Source organism: Geotrypetes seraphini, chromosome 3 (assembly GCF_902459505.1).
Source record: "Geotrypetes seraphini chromosome 3, aGeoSer1.1, whole genome shotgun sequence".
Lineage (NCBI taxonomy): Eukaryota > Metazoa > Chordata > Amphibia > Gymnophiona > Dermophiidae > Geotrypetes > Geotrypetes seraphini.
The window spans coordinates 293,824,687-293,842,521 of record NC_047086.1 but is presented as its reverse complement, the minus strand read 5'-3'; the positions used below and the strand labels follow the sequence as shown (position 1 = coordinate 293,842,521).

The 17,835-nt window shown below is 45.7% G+C and overlaps 1 protein-coding gene across 2 annotated transcripts in view; it reads left to right on the top strand.

Annotated features, from left to right (window-relative positions):
• Positions 1 to 17,835, top strand: part of TCTE3 (t-complex-associated-testis-expressed 3) — a 97,183-nt gene that overhangs the window by 56,246 nt on the left and 23,102 nt on the right. The window contains exon 4 of one of the 2 annotated variants that reach the window (XM_033937459.1): positions 6,909 to 7,151. The exons of the other annotated variant lie outside the window; for it this stretch is intronic. Within the exon in view, the coding sequence (XP_033793350.1) occupies positions 6,909 to 7,019 (111 nt within the window). The 3' untranslated portion in view covers positions 7,020 to 7,151. Of the gene's footprint in view, positions 1 to 6,908; positions 7,152 to 17,835 lie in introns of those variants that run through there. 2 annotated transcript variants of the gene reach the window in all.

Here is a 17,835-nt window from a genome sequence, read left to right as displayed (position 1 = left end):
GGGTTTTCAGGCTAGCCCTAATGAATATACGTGAGAGAGATTTGCATATAATGGAAGTGACATAACATAAGAACATTAGCAATGCCTCCGCTGGGTCAGACCTGAGGTCCATCGTGCCCAACAGTCCGCTCACGCGGCGGCTCAACAGGTTTAGGACCTGTGCATTAATCTTCTATCTATATCCCTCTATCCGCTTTTCCAGAAGGAAATTGTCCGATCCTTTCTTAAACCCCCAGTATCGTACTCTGCTCTATTACGTCCTCTGGAAGCGCATTCCAGGTGTCCACCACACATTGGGTAAAGAAGAACTTCCTGGCATTCGTTTTGAAACTGTCCCCTTTCAACTTTTCCAAATGCCCTCTTGTTCTTTTATATTTTTAAAGTTTGAAGAATCTATCCCTCTCAACAGTCTTCATCTGTTAACCGCATTGAACTTCCATGGTATTGCGGTATACAAGAATAAAGTTATTATTATTACTCTCTCTATGCCCTTCATGATCTGGTAAGTCTCTATCATATCCCCTCTAAGTCTCCTCTTCTCCAGGGAAAAGAGACCCAGTTTCTCCAATCTCTCAGCGTATGAAAGGTTTTCCATCCCTTTTATCAGACGTGTCGCTCTCCTCTGAACCCTCTCGAGTAACGCCATATCCTTTTTAAGGTATGGCGACCAGTACTGGATGCAGTACTCCAGATGCGGGTGCACAATCGCCCAATACAACGGCAGGATAACTTCTTTCGTTCTGGTTGTAATACCCTTCTTGATTATACCTAGCATTTTATTCGCTCTCTCAGCGGCCGCTGCGCACTGTGCCGTCGGCTTCATTGTTATGTCCACCATTACCCCCAAGTCCCTTTCTTGGGTACTCATTCAATAAGATCCCTCCCATCGTGTAGTTGTGCCTCGGGTTTCTGCTTCCCACATGTAATACTTTACATTTCTCAACGTTGAACTTCATCTGCCATCTCGTCGCCCATTCCTCTAGTTTGTTCAAGTCCCTTTGCAATTCTTCGCAGTCCTCTTTAGTCCGAGCTCTCACACTTCGTCCCTGCTTCTAGATCATTTATGAATATATTAAATAGCAGCGGAACACCACTCGTGACCCTCCTCCAGTCCTAGTAGTGGCCCTTCACTTCTACCCTCTGTTTCCTATCCGCCAACCACTTTCTGATCCATCTGTGTACGTCTCCTTCCACCCCATGGCTCTTCAGCTTCCAGAGTAGACGTTCATGAGGCACCTTGTCAAAGGCTTTTTGGAAATCTAGGTATATGATGTCTATGGGGTCTCCTCTGTCCATCCATTTGTTAATTCCTTCGAAGAAACCATGTTGGCTGGTTATCAGAAGGTCATTTCTTTCAAAATGTTCATCGATGTTTTCTTTTATCAGTGCTTCCGCCATTTTCCCCGGAACCGAGGTTAGACTAACCAGTCTGTAGTTTCCCGGGTCACCTCTTGATCCCTTTTTAAAGATGGGCGTTACATTGGCCATCTTCCAATCCTCTGGGATCACACCTGTTTTCAGGGATAGTTTGCAAATTTGCTGCAATAGTCCCGCTATCTCCTCCTTTAATTCCTTCAGAACCTTTGGATGGATTCTGTCCGGACCCAGGGATTTGTCAGTTTTTAATTTTTCTATCTGCCTGCGCACATCTTTAAGGCTCACTTCCATGGATGTTAATTTTCCTGCTTGATTTCCATTGTAGAATTGCTCAGGTTCCGGTATGTTGGTTGTGTCTTCGTTTGTAAATACAGACGAAAAGAACATGTTAAGTCTTTCCGCAACTTCTTTCTCCTCCTTCACCATTCCCTTCCTGTCTCTGTCGTCCAGCGGTCCCACCTCCTCCCTTGCCGGCTGCTTCCCTTTAACATATCTAAAAAACGGTTTGAAATTTCGTGCTTCCCTGGCTAGCCTCTCTTCATACTCTCTTTTGGCTTTTCGAACCACATGGTGACATTCTTTCTGATATTTCCTGTGCTCTTTCCAGTTCCCCTCAGTTTTGTCCTTCTTCCATTTCATGAATGAATTTTTCTTATTGCCTATCGCTTCCTTCACTATTTTAGTTATCCACACCGGGTTTTTTGTTTGCCTCTTTTTGCACCCCTTTCTGAATCTGGGGATATACAGATTTTGCGCCTTGTTCACCATGTCCTTGAAAAAAGACCAGGCACGTTCTTCCGTTTGCCATTTTTTGGAAGTGTTCCTAAGTTTCTTCCTTACCATTTCCCTCATTGCTTCATAGTTTCCTTTCCTGAAGTTATGTTCAAATGTTTTTTATTGTTTCAGCGATAAACAAGCAATACAATCAGCAGCGTATATCAGTAGATAACAATGCAACTACCCCCCCCCCTCCCATCCCTCCCCATCCCAGGAGTCCAGTGTCGTATCAAAAACTGAGAGTCCAAGTCAAACTTAAATATTTAATAGTCTACTACGTGCATGTGGGGTGAGATCCTGCCAGAAACCGAAATCTACAACCCGGACCACGATCCAAGTCTCCTACCAGTCTCCGCTCTAGCGTTGCGTGGATTATCATCAAGGATCTCCATTGGGCATAAGTCGGGGGAGTACTAGACAGCCAGTTAGTGAGGATGGCTTTCTTCCCCATCAAGAGTACTCTGGTTATGAAAGCGGACATTCCCTTGGGTTTGGGCGTGGCTATATTGTAATACCCAAATAATGCTCTTGGTTGCAGTAGCCAACGTCTTCCCCCAAAGCATCGTAATATATTGTCCCAGGTGACTCCAGAACTGTAGTATTTGAGGGCAGGCCCAAAGCATGAGCATGGTCACATTTCGGGCATGAATGAGACAGCATAATCCCCATCCGGGCTGCGCTTTCCGGTGGGATATAGAGTCTCAAAACAATTTTCAGTTGCATTTCCCAGTGAGTGATATTATGAGATACCTTTTGATTAAGTTTCAATACCCGTTGTAACTGGTGGGCCGTAAGTGTACATTGCAGGTCCTCTGCCCATGCTGTCGCTAAAATGTCCAAGTTAGGGCCAGGTTGGCAGTCCCGGACCCCCACAATGTGAAAATGTAGAGGAATCCTCTGTTGTGCAGAAAGACTGAAGAGTTCCGAAAGGGCATCTCTATTATCCTCAGTAAGGTTGTCCACCGGTAGAGATTGTACATAATGTTGGATCTGGTAATAGGCAAACAAGTCATTAGGCTATAAATCAAAAGTCTGACGTAATTCCGCAAAGGTTGCTATTCTCCCCTCCTCCAAGAACAGGTGGAAAGATATTGAAGTCCCTGCACACTCCACCTCTGAAAGGAGGTATTTTGTAATCCAGGCTGAAAGGCTCCATTGCCCTGAATGGGTAAATATAAAGAGACCCCAGAAGACAACCTGGCAGTTTTACACACCCACTTCCAGGTTCACCGTGCCGTCGTAAATATCGGATAGTGGGACACCAAAGGACGTATCTGCAGATCCGCCACATGCAAAAAATAGCTTACATGGTAAGGAGCCAACAAAGATAACTCCAGTGGCGTGGCAGAAAAATCAGATGTCCCCCTAAACCAGTCATTAATATGTCTCATCTGACAGGCCATAGCGTACCAACGCACATTTAATAAGCCATATCCCCCCCTGTCCCTAGGCAGACACATCCTAAGAAATTGCATTCGGGGTCGCTTGCCCCCCCATAGGAAACATTGGAGACCCTTGATTAGACGTGCATTATGAGTATAAGATAATAGCAGCGGTAGGACCTGAAAACGATACAACCATTTGGGAAAGAGCACCATATTAAAGAGGGCTACCCGTCCTTTCCTGAAGTTAAAAGTTGTCGCTATGGTTCTCTTTTCTTTCGGTATTCCTACCTCAACCTTGAACTTGATCATATTATGATCGCTGTTTCCCAAAGGTCCCACTACTTCCACTTCTTTTGCAGGTCCCCTTAATCAATTTAGGATTAGGTCCAGAGTGGCATTTCCTCTCGTCGGTTCTCTAACCAGCTGCTCCATGAAGCAATCTTGTGTAGCCTCAAGGAATTCTGTCTCCCTAGTGCAGTTTGAGCTTCCAAGACTCCAGTCTATCCTGGGGTAGTTGAAGTCTCCCATAATGACTGTTACCACTTTTGCGCACTCGCTTCATCTCGGCTTCCATTTCTTCATTGATATCTCCGGTTTGCCCGGATGGACGATAGTATAGGCCCATCTTTATTTCAGGCCCTTTGCTTCCCAGTATTTTAACCCATAGCGATTCCAGCTTGTTGGTCATCTCTTCTGTGTCGATTCTTGTCGATTGTATGTTTTCTTTTATGTATAGGGCTATTCCACCTCCTTTCTGTCCTGACCTATCCTGGAGATAGAGCTTGTACCCCGGCAGTGCTGTATCCCATTTGCTTTCTTCATTCCATCATGTTTCAGAGATTCCAATGATGTCTATGTCCTTTGCATTGGCAATGGCTTCTAATTCATATTCATTAGGGCTAGCCTGAAAACCCGATTGGCCTGGTGGTCCTCCAGGACAGGGTTGGGAACCACTGCTCTAAAGGCAGAGTGAAAAAGCTATAATGGATCTTATTCTACAGCCCATGCAGGTAAAGGGAAATAACCCTATGATCTGGAACAGTATTCTTCAACCTTTTACACCTATGGACCGGCGGAAATAAAATAATTATTTTGTGAATCAGCAAACTACTAAGACTGAAATATCCCCTCTCCGACCCATCCCTGCACCTCGGTCTCCATCCCATCCCCATGAACTCGGTCCCCGTCTCCATCCATGTACAGGGAGTGGGGAAAGATATCCATGATGCATCTCTCCCACTCCCTCTACTGCCATATCTAACATTTTTCCCTCTCTCATCCCCCCAGATCATGTGCAGCATTTTTCACTATTACCGACCAGCCCCATGCCCAACATTTCTCCCTTCTATCACCCCTCTCCAGCATCATGCCACACCTCTCCCTCCATCACAATGTCCAACATTCCTCCCCCCCTTGCATCTCCTTCAATCCGTCCCTCTGCTCCCTCTCCATCACCATATCCAACATTTCTCCCTCTCATCCTTCTCTTCCCCATGTATCTCTACCTCACTCCTCTCTCTCTATAGAAACATAGAAATAGACGGCAGATAAGGGCCACGGCCCATCTAGTCTGCCCACCCCAATGACCCTCCCCTACCTTTCTCTGTGAATAGATCCCAAGTGTCTATCCCATTTGGCCTTAAAATCAGGCACGCTACTGGCCTCAATAACCTGAAGTGGAAGACTATTCCAGCGATCAACCACCCTTTCAGTGAAAAAGAATTTCCTGGTGTCCCCATGCAGTTTCCCGCCCCTGATTTTCCACGGATGCCCCCTTGTTGCCGCGGGACCCTTGAAAAAGAAGATATCTTCTTCCAACTCGATGCGGCCCGTGAGATACTTGAATGTCTCGATCATGTCACCCCTCTCTCTGCGTTCCTCGAGTGAGTACAGCTGCAACTTATCCAGCCGTTCCTCGTACGGGAGATCCTTGAGTCCCGAAACCATCCGGGTGGCCATTCTCTGGACTGACTCCAGTCTCAGCACATCCTTACGGTAATGCGGCCTCCAGAATTGCACACAGTATTCCAGGTGGGGTCTCACCATGGATCTATACAATGGCATAATGACTTCAGGCTTACGGCTGACGAAACTCCTGCATATGCAACCTATGATTTGCCTTGCCTTGGATGAAGCTTGCTCCACTTGATTGGCAGTCTTCATGTTCTCACTGACGATCACCCCTAAGTCTCGTTCTGCTTCAGTTCTTGTTAGGATCTCGCCATTAAGGGTGTAAGTCTTGCATGGATTATGGCTGCCCAGGTGCATGACTTTGCATTTTTTGGCATTGAAGCTGAGTTGCCAGGACCTAGACCAGCACTCCAATAGGAGTAGGTCATGCATCATGTTGTCGGTCATTGAATTTATGTCTGTTGTGCTTTTGCCCACTACATTGCTTAGTTTGGCGTCATCGGCGAATAATGTTATTTTACCTCACAGCCCTTCTGCCAAGTCTCTTATAAAGATGTTGAATAGGATCGGGCCCAGGACTGAGCCCTGCGGCACTCCACTGATTACCTCTGTCATTTTGGAGGGGGTGCTGTTCACCACCACCCTCTATGCCCAACAATTTTCCTCTGTATTCCTTTTCCCATGTGCACCATCTTTCTCTCTCACTTACACACTCATCTCCAACAATTCTCCCTTTCTATCCCCTCCCTTGTCCCGAGTTCATGTCCACCCTCCCCACCTTCCAACCTTTATCCCAAATTCATGCCCCTCCCATGTCCCCAACGCACTCCTCCCCACCCTTTTCCATTACTTGTTCAGGGCCATCCAGCTTCTCTCCCTTACTTGTTCAGGGCCATCCATCCTCTTTTAAAGCTAGATCAGTGTCCCCTGCAAGCACATGTCCATTGTCCTTATGGCTTGGCTTTTCCTTATCTTAAGTGCCAGATGCACTTTTTTTCTGGGATAGCGCATACCGGCTCTTGAATGCTGCTGACCCAGTTCTGGGTCAGCCACGTGCAGCATGATAAAGCCACTGTGTGCTGTCCTGGCAAACAAGTGCAGCTGGCACTGAAGATAAGGAGCATCCAAGCCGGAAGAAAGAAGAACATGCGCTTGCAGGAGACACTAATTTTTCACGGACTGGCAGGAATTTTTGTGGACCAGCACTGGTCCGCAGTCCGGCGGTTGAAGAACACTGGTCTAGAATGTCTCACCTATCTACTAGAAAAGATCTTACCAGGGTAAGTTCATGATCTCTTTTTTCCCCCCATCATTTTTGATAGCCTATATGCTAATATAAATAAGAAAAAATCAAAACTCATGTTTCGGAAAATGTGAATTTTATTTGGAATAGTTTGTGAAAAAAAAAATCAAAATTAACCATTACTTTTATAATCTTGTTTTCTTTCACAATCACAGGTATCCAGTAGATGTCTCTTGGATGACAAGTGGGACAACTGGGTTTCAGTTGTATTTGAAACTGCTACTTGTGTTGTGTTGGCTTCGGTATTTGCAATGTACTTTGAGTAATTTTCTAAAAATGGGGTTATTTACTCAAAATTAGCGTGTGCTAATGCCATTCACACATGCTAAACTGCCATTAGGGGTCCATATGAATAAAATGAACCTTGCAGCAGATAATACTCATTAACCATTAGCAAATGACCCTCATCGTGAACTTATTTTCTAAAGTGTGGTAAAGTTTTTAAAGTCAAAGTTATTGTATGATAACTACATAACTTCTGCATAAACAGTTGAGAGCTTGCCCAGCATCTACCCATACAATTAGGGCAGAAAAAATGTTAGCTATACCTGTTCAGGTAGCATTAATTGTACTGCTTTAATTACCATATTAAGTTAATGAATAGATAAGATAAGTCCTCACCCATTCACTATACCATTCCACTTTAGGTGGTTAATAACAAAAATCAGTGCTGTTATCATGTGCTAATTACTAGTGCTGCCCGATTCAGGAAAAAAAAATTCGATTTGATTCAGCCTATTGAATTGGTTTTACGATTCGATTCGATTTTTCTGCCCAATTGGGTGTGTTTGGTTTTTTTTTTTTTTTTTTTTTTTTCAAACATCCTGGTGGGTTTATTTTAAAGCCTCTTCACCCCCTTTGCCTTCTCCTAACCACACTGGCGCTGTGGTGTAAACGAAATAAACAAACAAAAAAGACTTTTCCTCTCTCTGTTAAATCCTAGCTCACGTTTGCAGTCTAACACCAGCTCTGGCAGGATACACATTTCAAATCTGACATATTGTAATCACAAAACAAAAAATAAAATTAGTTTTCCTACCTTTTGTTGTCTGGTCATTATTCAAATTTTGTTGGTCTCAGGCTCTGGTTGTCTTCTGATAACTTGCTTGCTAGGGTCTCCTTCTTTCTTCTTTCTCCCTGCTAACTATCCATCTTCCATCTCTGTCCTCCCCTTCCGTTTTTCTTCCCTCCCCAGGAGGTCTGGAATCTTTCCTTTTTTTTGTTTCCCTCCACAGATCCACCTTTTCTTAACTACCCTTTCATCCAGCATCTCTCCTTCCTTCCCCACCACCCCAGGGTCCACCATCTCTCCCTTTCTTTTCCCAACTACCCTCCTATCCAGTATCTCTATCCCCCCCTCCACACCATCCCTTGCGTCCAGCTTCTCTCCCTTTTTGTTCCTTCCCTCCCTAAATCCCATTATCCCAGGACAAGCAGGCAGCATATTCTCACACATGGTGACATCACCGATGGAGCCCTGCAGCGGACAGCCTCGAAAGCAGACTTGCTTGAAGATCTTTATAAGAGCTTTCGAGTGCTGCACCGCGCATGCGCGTGTGCCTTCCCGCCCGAACTAGGGGGCACATCTCCTGTGAGGATACTCAGTTCAACGTTTTCCGTGGAGCCAAGAAGTCCTCTTCATCTTCGCTCTGCAGCAAACTTCTTTGCCTTCTTTCACCGCGGCTGTTTTTTGTTTTATTTTCAGTCACTGTGCTCTTCTTCTGTTCTTTATATAAAATTAAAAAATATATATATATACTTTTTTTGTTTTGCTTTTTTCGTCCAGTCCATGGGCTTTAGGCCTAGGCCCACTCGCTCGTTTCGGTCGACACGGACTTTATTTTTTCTATGTCCCGGCTCCTTACCGGGTTTAAACGCTGTCGCCAGTGTAAAAAGACGATTTCCCTTACTGACCCTCATTCTCGGTGTTTGGGGCCTTCTCATTCCCCTGAAGAGTGTGCATCCTGTTGGACTCTTCAATCTAGGGCCTTTCATCATCGGTGCGACCAGTTCCAGCAACTTTTTGGCGGCATGGAGCCAGCCCCTGACAAGGCCTCGGCCTCGGGATTGGACTCGGCTTCGAAGACCCCGACCTCGGTCTCGAAGGCCTCGACCGTGACTTTGGCACCTGCCTCGGTCTCGGCTTCAGCTGGAGCTTTGGTCTCGAAGGCCTCGACCTCGACCACGACTTCCATTCCTGCTAAGGCCTCGACTTCGGTCTTGAAGGCCTCGACGGTGCCTCCAGTGAAATTGTCCTTGCTGGGTAAGTCTCCTGTCTCTCTTTCAGGTACCGTGCCTAAGAAGCCACCAGACTCTTCTTTGAGACCTCCTAAGTGTGCCTCCAAGAGTAGGGAATACTCATCTTCGAGGTCGCATTCTTTGGAGCGCACTGAGGCACCTACGAGACCAGATCCCTCTGTCTCAGTGCCTATGTTCGAGGACATCTTAACCACACAGATTTCCTCGATAGAGGCTCAACTTTTTCCGTCCTCAACCCTGCCTCCTAGGGACCAGCCTGAGCATCAATCTGATCCTCCAGTGATGTTGCCTCGAGGCAGGTCTCATAAGCCAAAGCGAGTCTCTTCCAGTGACTCTTCACCGGAGCCTCCATCGAAGTCTCTCCCATCTCGCCCGAAGCATCGCTCGAGGCACTCGAGACATTTTTCTTCGAAGCTTTGTGCAGAGGCGTCTGTGTCCCAGTCTCCTTCTATGGATACCGAGGCGTCTGTGTCTCGTTCTTCTACAGCGAAACACGTCTCGATCTCGAGAGGCCTCGACTCGGAGTTTCTCAGGATCAAGGACTCCTCCATCGAAGCCAACTGTACGAGCCTCTTCTCCTCCTGCATCGACACATTCTGTGCCTCGAACTCCAGGGATGTCGCCTGTGCGGAGTCTGAAGCGCAAACATTCGATGACTCCACCTCAGGTAGAGAGTGCAGCTTCTTCCATTACCATGCGTCTCGAGTCTGAACCTTTGTCTTAATATTCTAGAGAGGCATCTCCTTCTTATTCTGTGGCTCCGAGGTCTCGTACTTCTTCACCTGATGAGTCCTCCACTAAATCTACTTCTTTTGCTAAGTTTGTGTTTGATATGGGTCAGGCCCTCAAACTGGATCTTCATTCCGATTCTAAGTATACTCCAGAATACTTAGCCGACATGGAACTTTCTCATCCTCCCAAAGAGACCTTGAGATTGCCTATGACTCCAGTTCTTAAACAGACTTTCATGCGGAATATGGAAACTCCCTATTCTATTACGGCTATTTCTTCCAAATTGGAATCCAGATACCTTACGGTCCCCTGTAAGGGATTGAGAAATCTCAATTATCCCATCAGTCCCTGGTGGTGGAATCATCTTTGAAAAAGGCTCATCCTTCCAAGCTTTATGCTGCAATCCCACCAGGCAGGGAGGGTCGTACCATGGACAAGTTTGGCCGTCGTTTATACCAAAACTCGATGATGGCCAACAGGGTTCTTAATTATAATTACACTTTTTCTGCCTATTTCGACCAATTTTTGAAATTGTTGCCTTCCTTTTATCCTGACATTTCCAAAGCACGTCTTCCGGAGTTTAAGCAAATCCTCAAGACTCTTTCCGAGTTGAGACTGTTCATGCTGCAGGCTTCCTATGATGCTTTTGAATTATCATCTCGAGTATCTGCCTTCGCTGTAGCCATGCGTAGACTGGCTTGGCTACATATTGTTGACATGGATCCCAATCTTCAAGATCGATTGGCCAACTTACCTTGTCAAGGTAATGAATTATTTGATGATTCCATTGAAGTGGCTACTAAGCGTCTCTCGGAACATATCAATAATATCAATAATATAGTCAAAATTTGCTTTTACAAACTGCGTTTAATACGATCAATCGCCAAATTTCTTGAGCCAAAATCGCGTAACATTCTGATTCATTCGCTAGTTATTGCTAAAATGGATTACTGTAATTCTTTACTACTCAACATTTCTCAAAAAGAAAAGCGACGTCTTCAAATTATCCAAAATACTGCTATTAAATTGATCTATAACACTACAAAATATGATCATGTTACGCCACTATTTATCGATGCTCACTGGCTTCCCATCACTCATCACATTCTGTTTAAGGTCATGCTGCTTATATTTAAAACCTTAGTTTACAACGAACCCCAGTTTATAACAAGAATGCTAATTCCTCATAACCCTGCACGTTCACTCGGATCATCTTCTCAAAATCTACTAGCTATACCTTCTCTGAAAACAATAGGTACAAGAAGATCTGACATGTTTTCTGTAATTGGTCCTCAATGGTGGAACTCTCTGCCACAATACATTAAAAACGAAAAAGATCTCTTTTAAAAAATTCTTAAAAACGCACCTTTTTAAGGATGCTTTTAACACTTAATATTTTTAGACTTTCATAATACTTTTAAATTTTTTAACTACCCTGTTTCCTTTTGTTTTTCCCATATTTGTTTTTCTCGATATAATAGATGTAACTTTTACCCTCCTTCCCCTTCAACTAAAGTCTGTCTTTTCTTAAATTTAATGTTAATGAATTTGTATTTTTATAATCTTATTCTCTTTTATAATTGTGTACATCGCTTTGTAAACCGATTCAGCGATCCATCAAATATTAATAATAAACCTTGAACCCGTCCCTCCCAAAACAAAAAATTGCCAGATAGTCATCCCTACCACTGACCCTGGTCCCCCATGTACTTTTGAAAGGAGCAGGAGGGATGCATATTCTCTCCTGCCTCTGGGGACTGCCCTATTCAAATTGGTAGTATGCTACTCCTGCCTGGTGCATCATAGGATCACTGGAATGAGCCTCAGTGCTAGAAAAGGAGAAAGCTTCTTATCATAGGCACCTTCTAGTGCATCCCAAGATGCACTGAGTAGGGACAGGGTGCTGCCGTTTTTAAGAGGGCAGAAGGGAGTATGCATCCTTTTGCATCTTTGGGACATAAGGGGGTGGGGGAGGGTGCAGAGTCTGTGGTACAGGTGACTAGGATGTTGGGTCAGTGGATATGCTGGAGCACTATGCAATTTTTGGTTTGGGGAAGAATCAGGAGTGGTCCACTGGACTACCAACAATTTTTTATTTTTATTTATTTATTTTTTTTAAGGTGGGAGGACTGGGAGGGGTCTGCTGATGATCAAGCCAAGGCTGGAGCCTTGAACCGAGGGGCAGAAAGAATTCCCAGAATGCATCCCTTCTCCCAGAAAATGGGGGAAGGTTTCTAGTCTGCAATTTCAAATAATGCAGACACAAAGGCTTTATATCAATCAAATTCAAATTTATTAATAGCATTTATATTTAGGGAGAGAAATATTCCTTTTTGACCCCTGTCTTTCTCTCTGAAGGACAGCTCAAAAGTTTAGATATTTATACTTCATCTGACGTCATTCTGATAATTAGAATACAGTAGCATAGCTGATCACATGGCCTATGTTTTCTGGGAATACATTGCTGGAACATTGCATAAACAATAACTTTGCACACACACCTGTGCCTGATACACTTAAAACATATATTTACTAGTGCTGCCCGATTAACAATTTGAATTGGTTCACCGATTCACTTCGGGTGAATCAATTCAAATCGATTTAAAACAAAAAAAATCGGCCTCCCGATTTGGTAACTGACCCTCCTCCCTTGCCCCCTAAAGCAGGACCAGCAGCGCTGCCTCTTGCTGGCCGCTGCTGCACCTACTTTAGAGGGCGAGGGGGGAGGATCAGTTGGGAAGTGCTGGTGTCCAGCTTCCCCCCTGGCCTCCCACGCACCATTTACCTAATATCAGCAGCTGCAGAGAAGATCGCTGTTGCTAGCAATCTTTGCAAGTGCCATAGATCTTCAAAGCTGTTTCCTCTGCCGTGGTCCCGCCCCTCCTCTGGCGTCAGAGGCAGGATTGCGGCAGAGGAAACAGCTCCGAAGACCTATTGCAGCTTGCAAAGATTGCTAGCAACAGCGATCTTCTCTGCAGCTGCTGATATTAGGTAAATGGTGCGTGGGAGGCCAGAGGGAACACACAGGCCTTCCAGGGGGGTAGGTGATACAGGCCTTCAGGGATGTGATGCAGGCCTTTAGGGGGGGTGCAGACCTTCAAATGGAGGGAAACAGGCCTTCAGGGATGGTGGCACAGGCCTTCAGGGGGCGACAGACTTTCAGGGGAGGCGGGCCCTAGTGTAGAAGTACACGGAAGGAGGGAAGAAAGGGGTGGTTCAAAGAGACATGCATATGCCAGACTTTGGGGGGGGGAAATAAATAATGGGTCTAAAAACAGAGGAGAGGACAGAGATGGTGGACAATGGGATTTAGGGAGGGAAGGAAGAGAAGTTGGACACAAGGGATGGTATGGAGGGGGTATAGAGATACTGTATAGGAGGGTAGTTGGGGGGGGGGAAAAGGGAGATATGGTGGACCCTGGGGTGGTGGGGAAGGAGGGAGAGATGATGGATGAAAGGGTAGTTGAGAAAAGGTGGATCTGTGGATGGAGACAAAAAAAAAGGAAAGATGTGAGACCTCCGGGGGAGGGAAGGGGAGGACAGACAACCAGAGCTGGGGACCAACAAGATTTGAATAATGACCAGACAACAAAAGGTAGAAAAAATAATTTTATTTTCTGTTTTGTGATTACAATATGTCAGATTTGAAATGTGTATCCTACCAGAGCTGGTGTTAGACCGCAAACGTGAGCTAGGATTTAACAGAGAGAGGAAAAGTCTTTTTTGTTTGTTTATTTTGTTTGCACCACAGCGCCAGTGTGGTTAGGAGAAGGCAAAGGTGGTGAAGAGGCTATAAAATAAACCTACCAGAATGTTTGGAAAAAAAAAAACACCCAATTGGGCAGGAAAATCGAATTGAAAAATCGATTCAATAGGCTAAATCGAATCAAAATTTTTTTTCCTGAATTGGGCAGCACTAATGTTTACCAATGTAATTTGCAGTATAATAGTATTTACACTTTAAGCCCAGTAGATGGCAGTATTTTAGTTTTTTCTAATTTCACTATCATTCTGACCTCTTTGTTAACCTTTCCTGTCATCCACATACTGCATTTGCCTATCTATTGGAAACATTTATCCCTCTGGTTCCTCTGTAAAGGACTAAGAGAAAGATTCTCAAAACTTCATGATAAAATCTGATGGGCTTGTAACGATTTCAAAAAGGCAAGTCATTCTCAAATGAGATATGCGGATGTTCACATAGGCTCGCTGAATTTACTTGAGATGAGTCACTGATGGTAGTGATCAGCACATGCGCTGAATACACCTACCAAATCAAATCGAAGATCAGCAGGAGAGATACCCACTCTCTGCCACCGCGCTTGCACAACCTCAGGACATCCACCCCTGGCAGCGGGAGAGATACCCGCTCTCCTTTCATTGCACAATCCCCCAACACTATTACCCCGGCAATAATAAAGAATCACCCAGGGTGGAACTTTAAATATTAATGACCTCGTTGTAATACATTTGCATGGCAGAGTCAGAGACAGCTAGGAAGCTCAGAAATGACCACGGTAAACTGTTTTGATAATCCACCGCTAAAATACATGAATGCTAAACCATCTAGAACTGGTTTAGTGACCATATTAAAGTTTTGAGAATATTCCCCTAGGTTTCCTGTTTATCTGGGAAAATTATACCTCGCCTTTCCCATTTCCCTGCAGCTGCTACTTAACAATGGATTTTTATTATTTCCATCTTCCATGTACCAGTTACAAATTAACCCTTGGATTTCTTAACACAAGCTTGAGTGTGGTTTAAAAAATATATTCTGCAATCTCATCTCATGTATCCAAATTATTTTTCTTTTTAAATATTTACTTCATTTTCATTTCTTTGTTGTCTGCTATTTTTTAATCCAGTAATTCAGCTTTTATGCCTCATGTAACACCTAAAAATCTCAAAATTCTTCAACATTGTTCATGCACATGAGCTATGCCTCAGGAACACTTGGATCCTTTTACCAACTAATGCTTAACACCTAACAGTGTGCATATAATTTGCATGCTGTTAGTGTTGAACATTGGTTGCCCAAAAAAAGACTGCTATGTTTCTGATGATGTAGGAGCAAATACTTACACCAACCATAGTAAACAAAGTTTTTATTATGATTAAGAAAACATATGTGTGCATAAAACAAATCCCCAAAAAGATAGTGTAAATTCTGAAATTACTCAAGACTTGTTTTTTCTCTAGACACAAGCAGAGGAGATGCAGGCACACTTGATCGATCGATCTCTCTCACTCTAATACTCATTCTCACACTCACTCACTTATATAGATATACTAGTCGTTAAGCCCGTTACATTAACGGGTGCTAGAATATATATCTGTCTCTGTCCCCCTCCATTTCCCTGTGCAGCGCTGTCTCTGCTTTCTTCCTCACTCTGCCCTCTCCAGTTGTAACATTACTGCCTTGCTTTTTCTCCCTGCAAGCAGCTCTCTTTCTCATCCCCAGTCTCTTTGCTCTTTTTCTCTTCTTGCAGGGGTCTCTGCTTTCCTTTCTCTATATGTTTCTGACCTCTCCTGTTTTCTCTGTATGCTCCTGATCCTGTGTTTCCCTGTAGGTTTCTCTTCCTTTTTTTTTTTTTTATTCCTTCTTCAGTCTCAGTTATTATTTCTCTGAACATTCCCTTCCTCAGTCTGTACAACTGCAACTCTCTTGCCCTCTAAGCCCCTGCTGCAAGTGGCTGTGCATGTCGATCCTGCTCCCCTTTCACTGACCCTTGCGACTGCATCATTTCTGTTGTGCCGGCTGGGTTTCTATGGCAACCCTGCTCGCTAATGCCCCGAACTTGCGCTTGGTTTTCACTTACAGTGATCGTGGTCTCCTTGCTCCACCTTTTCATTACAAAAAGGACACAAAAAGGACCTTTGTAAGGGCGGAAGTACTGTGTAGGGCTGAAATTCAGTTCAGCTGCCAGAGCTGTTTGGGTCCGCGATTCACTTTTCGCTTGTTGGAGTAGTGTGTGGGACCTTAGTAAGGGCGGAAGTACTCCCTGTTCGCCTTGCCTTAGTGTATTTTTAAGTTGAAAGACGCAGCGGCGGAGAAAACAGTATGGGAAAGCATCACGCATGCGGTTTTGGAAGCTTCGGTCTGCCCTGCTCCTTGCCTTAGTGTATTTTTAAGTTGAAAGACGCAGCTGCGGCTCCTCTCAAGATCCCTGACTGCATCGGACTTCCGACGCAGGTGGGGATCGTGAGAGGAGCCATTGCCACGTCTTTCAACTTAAAAATACACTAAGGCAAGGCAAGGAGCAGGGCAGACCGAAGAACAGCATGGAACAGAACCCTAAGCGCGCATGCGCACTCCTGCCTGCGGGAGACTACAGCACACGGAAAACTGAACACGCGGCGCGAGTGCGCATGCACGCTTAGCGTTTTATTAGCTTCCTCCGCCCGACGCCACTCGAGCAGGAGGGATTTGCCCTGCCCTGCTTGGCTGCGAGCCTGCTCTCCTCCAGCCCATCCGAGGGCTGCTACAGGCTAGCGTGACCCGGCTTCTCTTCAGCCCACTACGGGCCGCCGAAAGTTTTTTTGTTCCGCCTCAGCGACTCCAAGGCAGAGGAAGGAGGAAGTTTCCTCCATCTTGTTCCTCCGCCCGACGCCACTCGAGCAGGAGGGATCTGCCCTGCCCTGCTTGGCTGCGAGCCTGCTCTCCTCCAGCCCATCCGAGGGCTGCTACAGGCTAGCGTGACCCGGCTTCTCTTCAGCCCACTACGGGCCGCCGAAAGTTTTTTGTTCCACCTCAGCGACTCCAAGGCAGAGGAAGGAGGAAGTTTCCTCCATCTTGTTCCTCCTTCCTCCACCCGACGCCACTCGAGCAGGAGGGATCTGCCCTGCCCTGCTTGGCTGCGAGCCTGCTCTCCTCCAGCCCATCCGAGGGCTGCTACAGGCTAGCGTGACCCGGCTTCTCTTCAGCCCATTGCGGGCCGCCGAAAGTTTTTTGTTCCGCCTCAGCGACTCCAAGGCAGAGGAAGGAGGAAGTTTCCTCCATCCTTCTCCTCCTTCCTCCGCCCGACGCCATTGTGCAGGACTGAACGGCCCTGCCCCTGCCCCATACTTGAACGCTGCCTCCACAGCCCACCCAAGAGCTGCCGAAGCCCCTGCAAGACAGTACTAGCACTTCTGGGCTCCTTTCTGCCTCACCTCACCGTCCCCCCCCCCCCCTCCTTAGCTCATCAAGGTCCACTGAGGGCTTCCAGACTCTCAGCTCCCCTTGCCCAACCCGGACTCTGCCCGTTGCCAAAGTTTACCTTTGTTCATATTCCTGTCTCTGTACCATATTTTATTATTGTCTATGCTTCTTATTTAGATGCCAAATTCCACCTTGTCTTTGCCTAGTTCAGCACCAAACTGTATTTCTGCCATACGGAAAGCGCTTAGCCGCTAACTGCTCTCACCGATATAGCTCCCCCTTTGATCTACCCCTAAAAAAAAAAAAAAAAAAAAAAATTATCTCTCATTCCTACTCTTGGCCCTGCACTTAGCCAGTTTAATCTAAGTTCCCCTGCTACTCCCTCCTCTACCTCTTTTCCCCCCCTGCTGCAGACTCTCACACATCAACCTCCCTGTCCTAATTCCCCACCATGAACCCATCCTTCTGGATCCTTCTCCTCCTACTCTGCTCACCTCTCTATACCTCCCTCTGTCTGAAACCTCCCTCTCCCAACCTACTCGACCCCGCCCACGCCAATAACATCTGCCCTGGACTCAAAATCCCCACACTGATTCGCACCAGAATTCCCCCTCTCAAGAAAAACCCTCGAAAAGTCAACCAAGATAATCTAAAACCCCTGCCCCCTGCCAATCTTCCCAACACTGCCTCAGACTCTCTCACCCCAGTCCCGACACTCTATTGCAATGCCAGATCTGTGTGCAATAAGACCCAAATCTTGAAAGACCTTCTAGACGAGCTCGACCCTGGATTCCTATGCATCACTGAATCATGGATCGCCAAAGACGATCTATTCACACAAAACGAACTCCTCCCCCACGGTTACCAAGGCCTCTTCTCCCCCAGATCCAATCGAAAAGGAGGTGGTCTAGCACTCCTCTACAAATCTTTCTTTGACGTCCAGCTCCTTG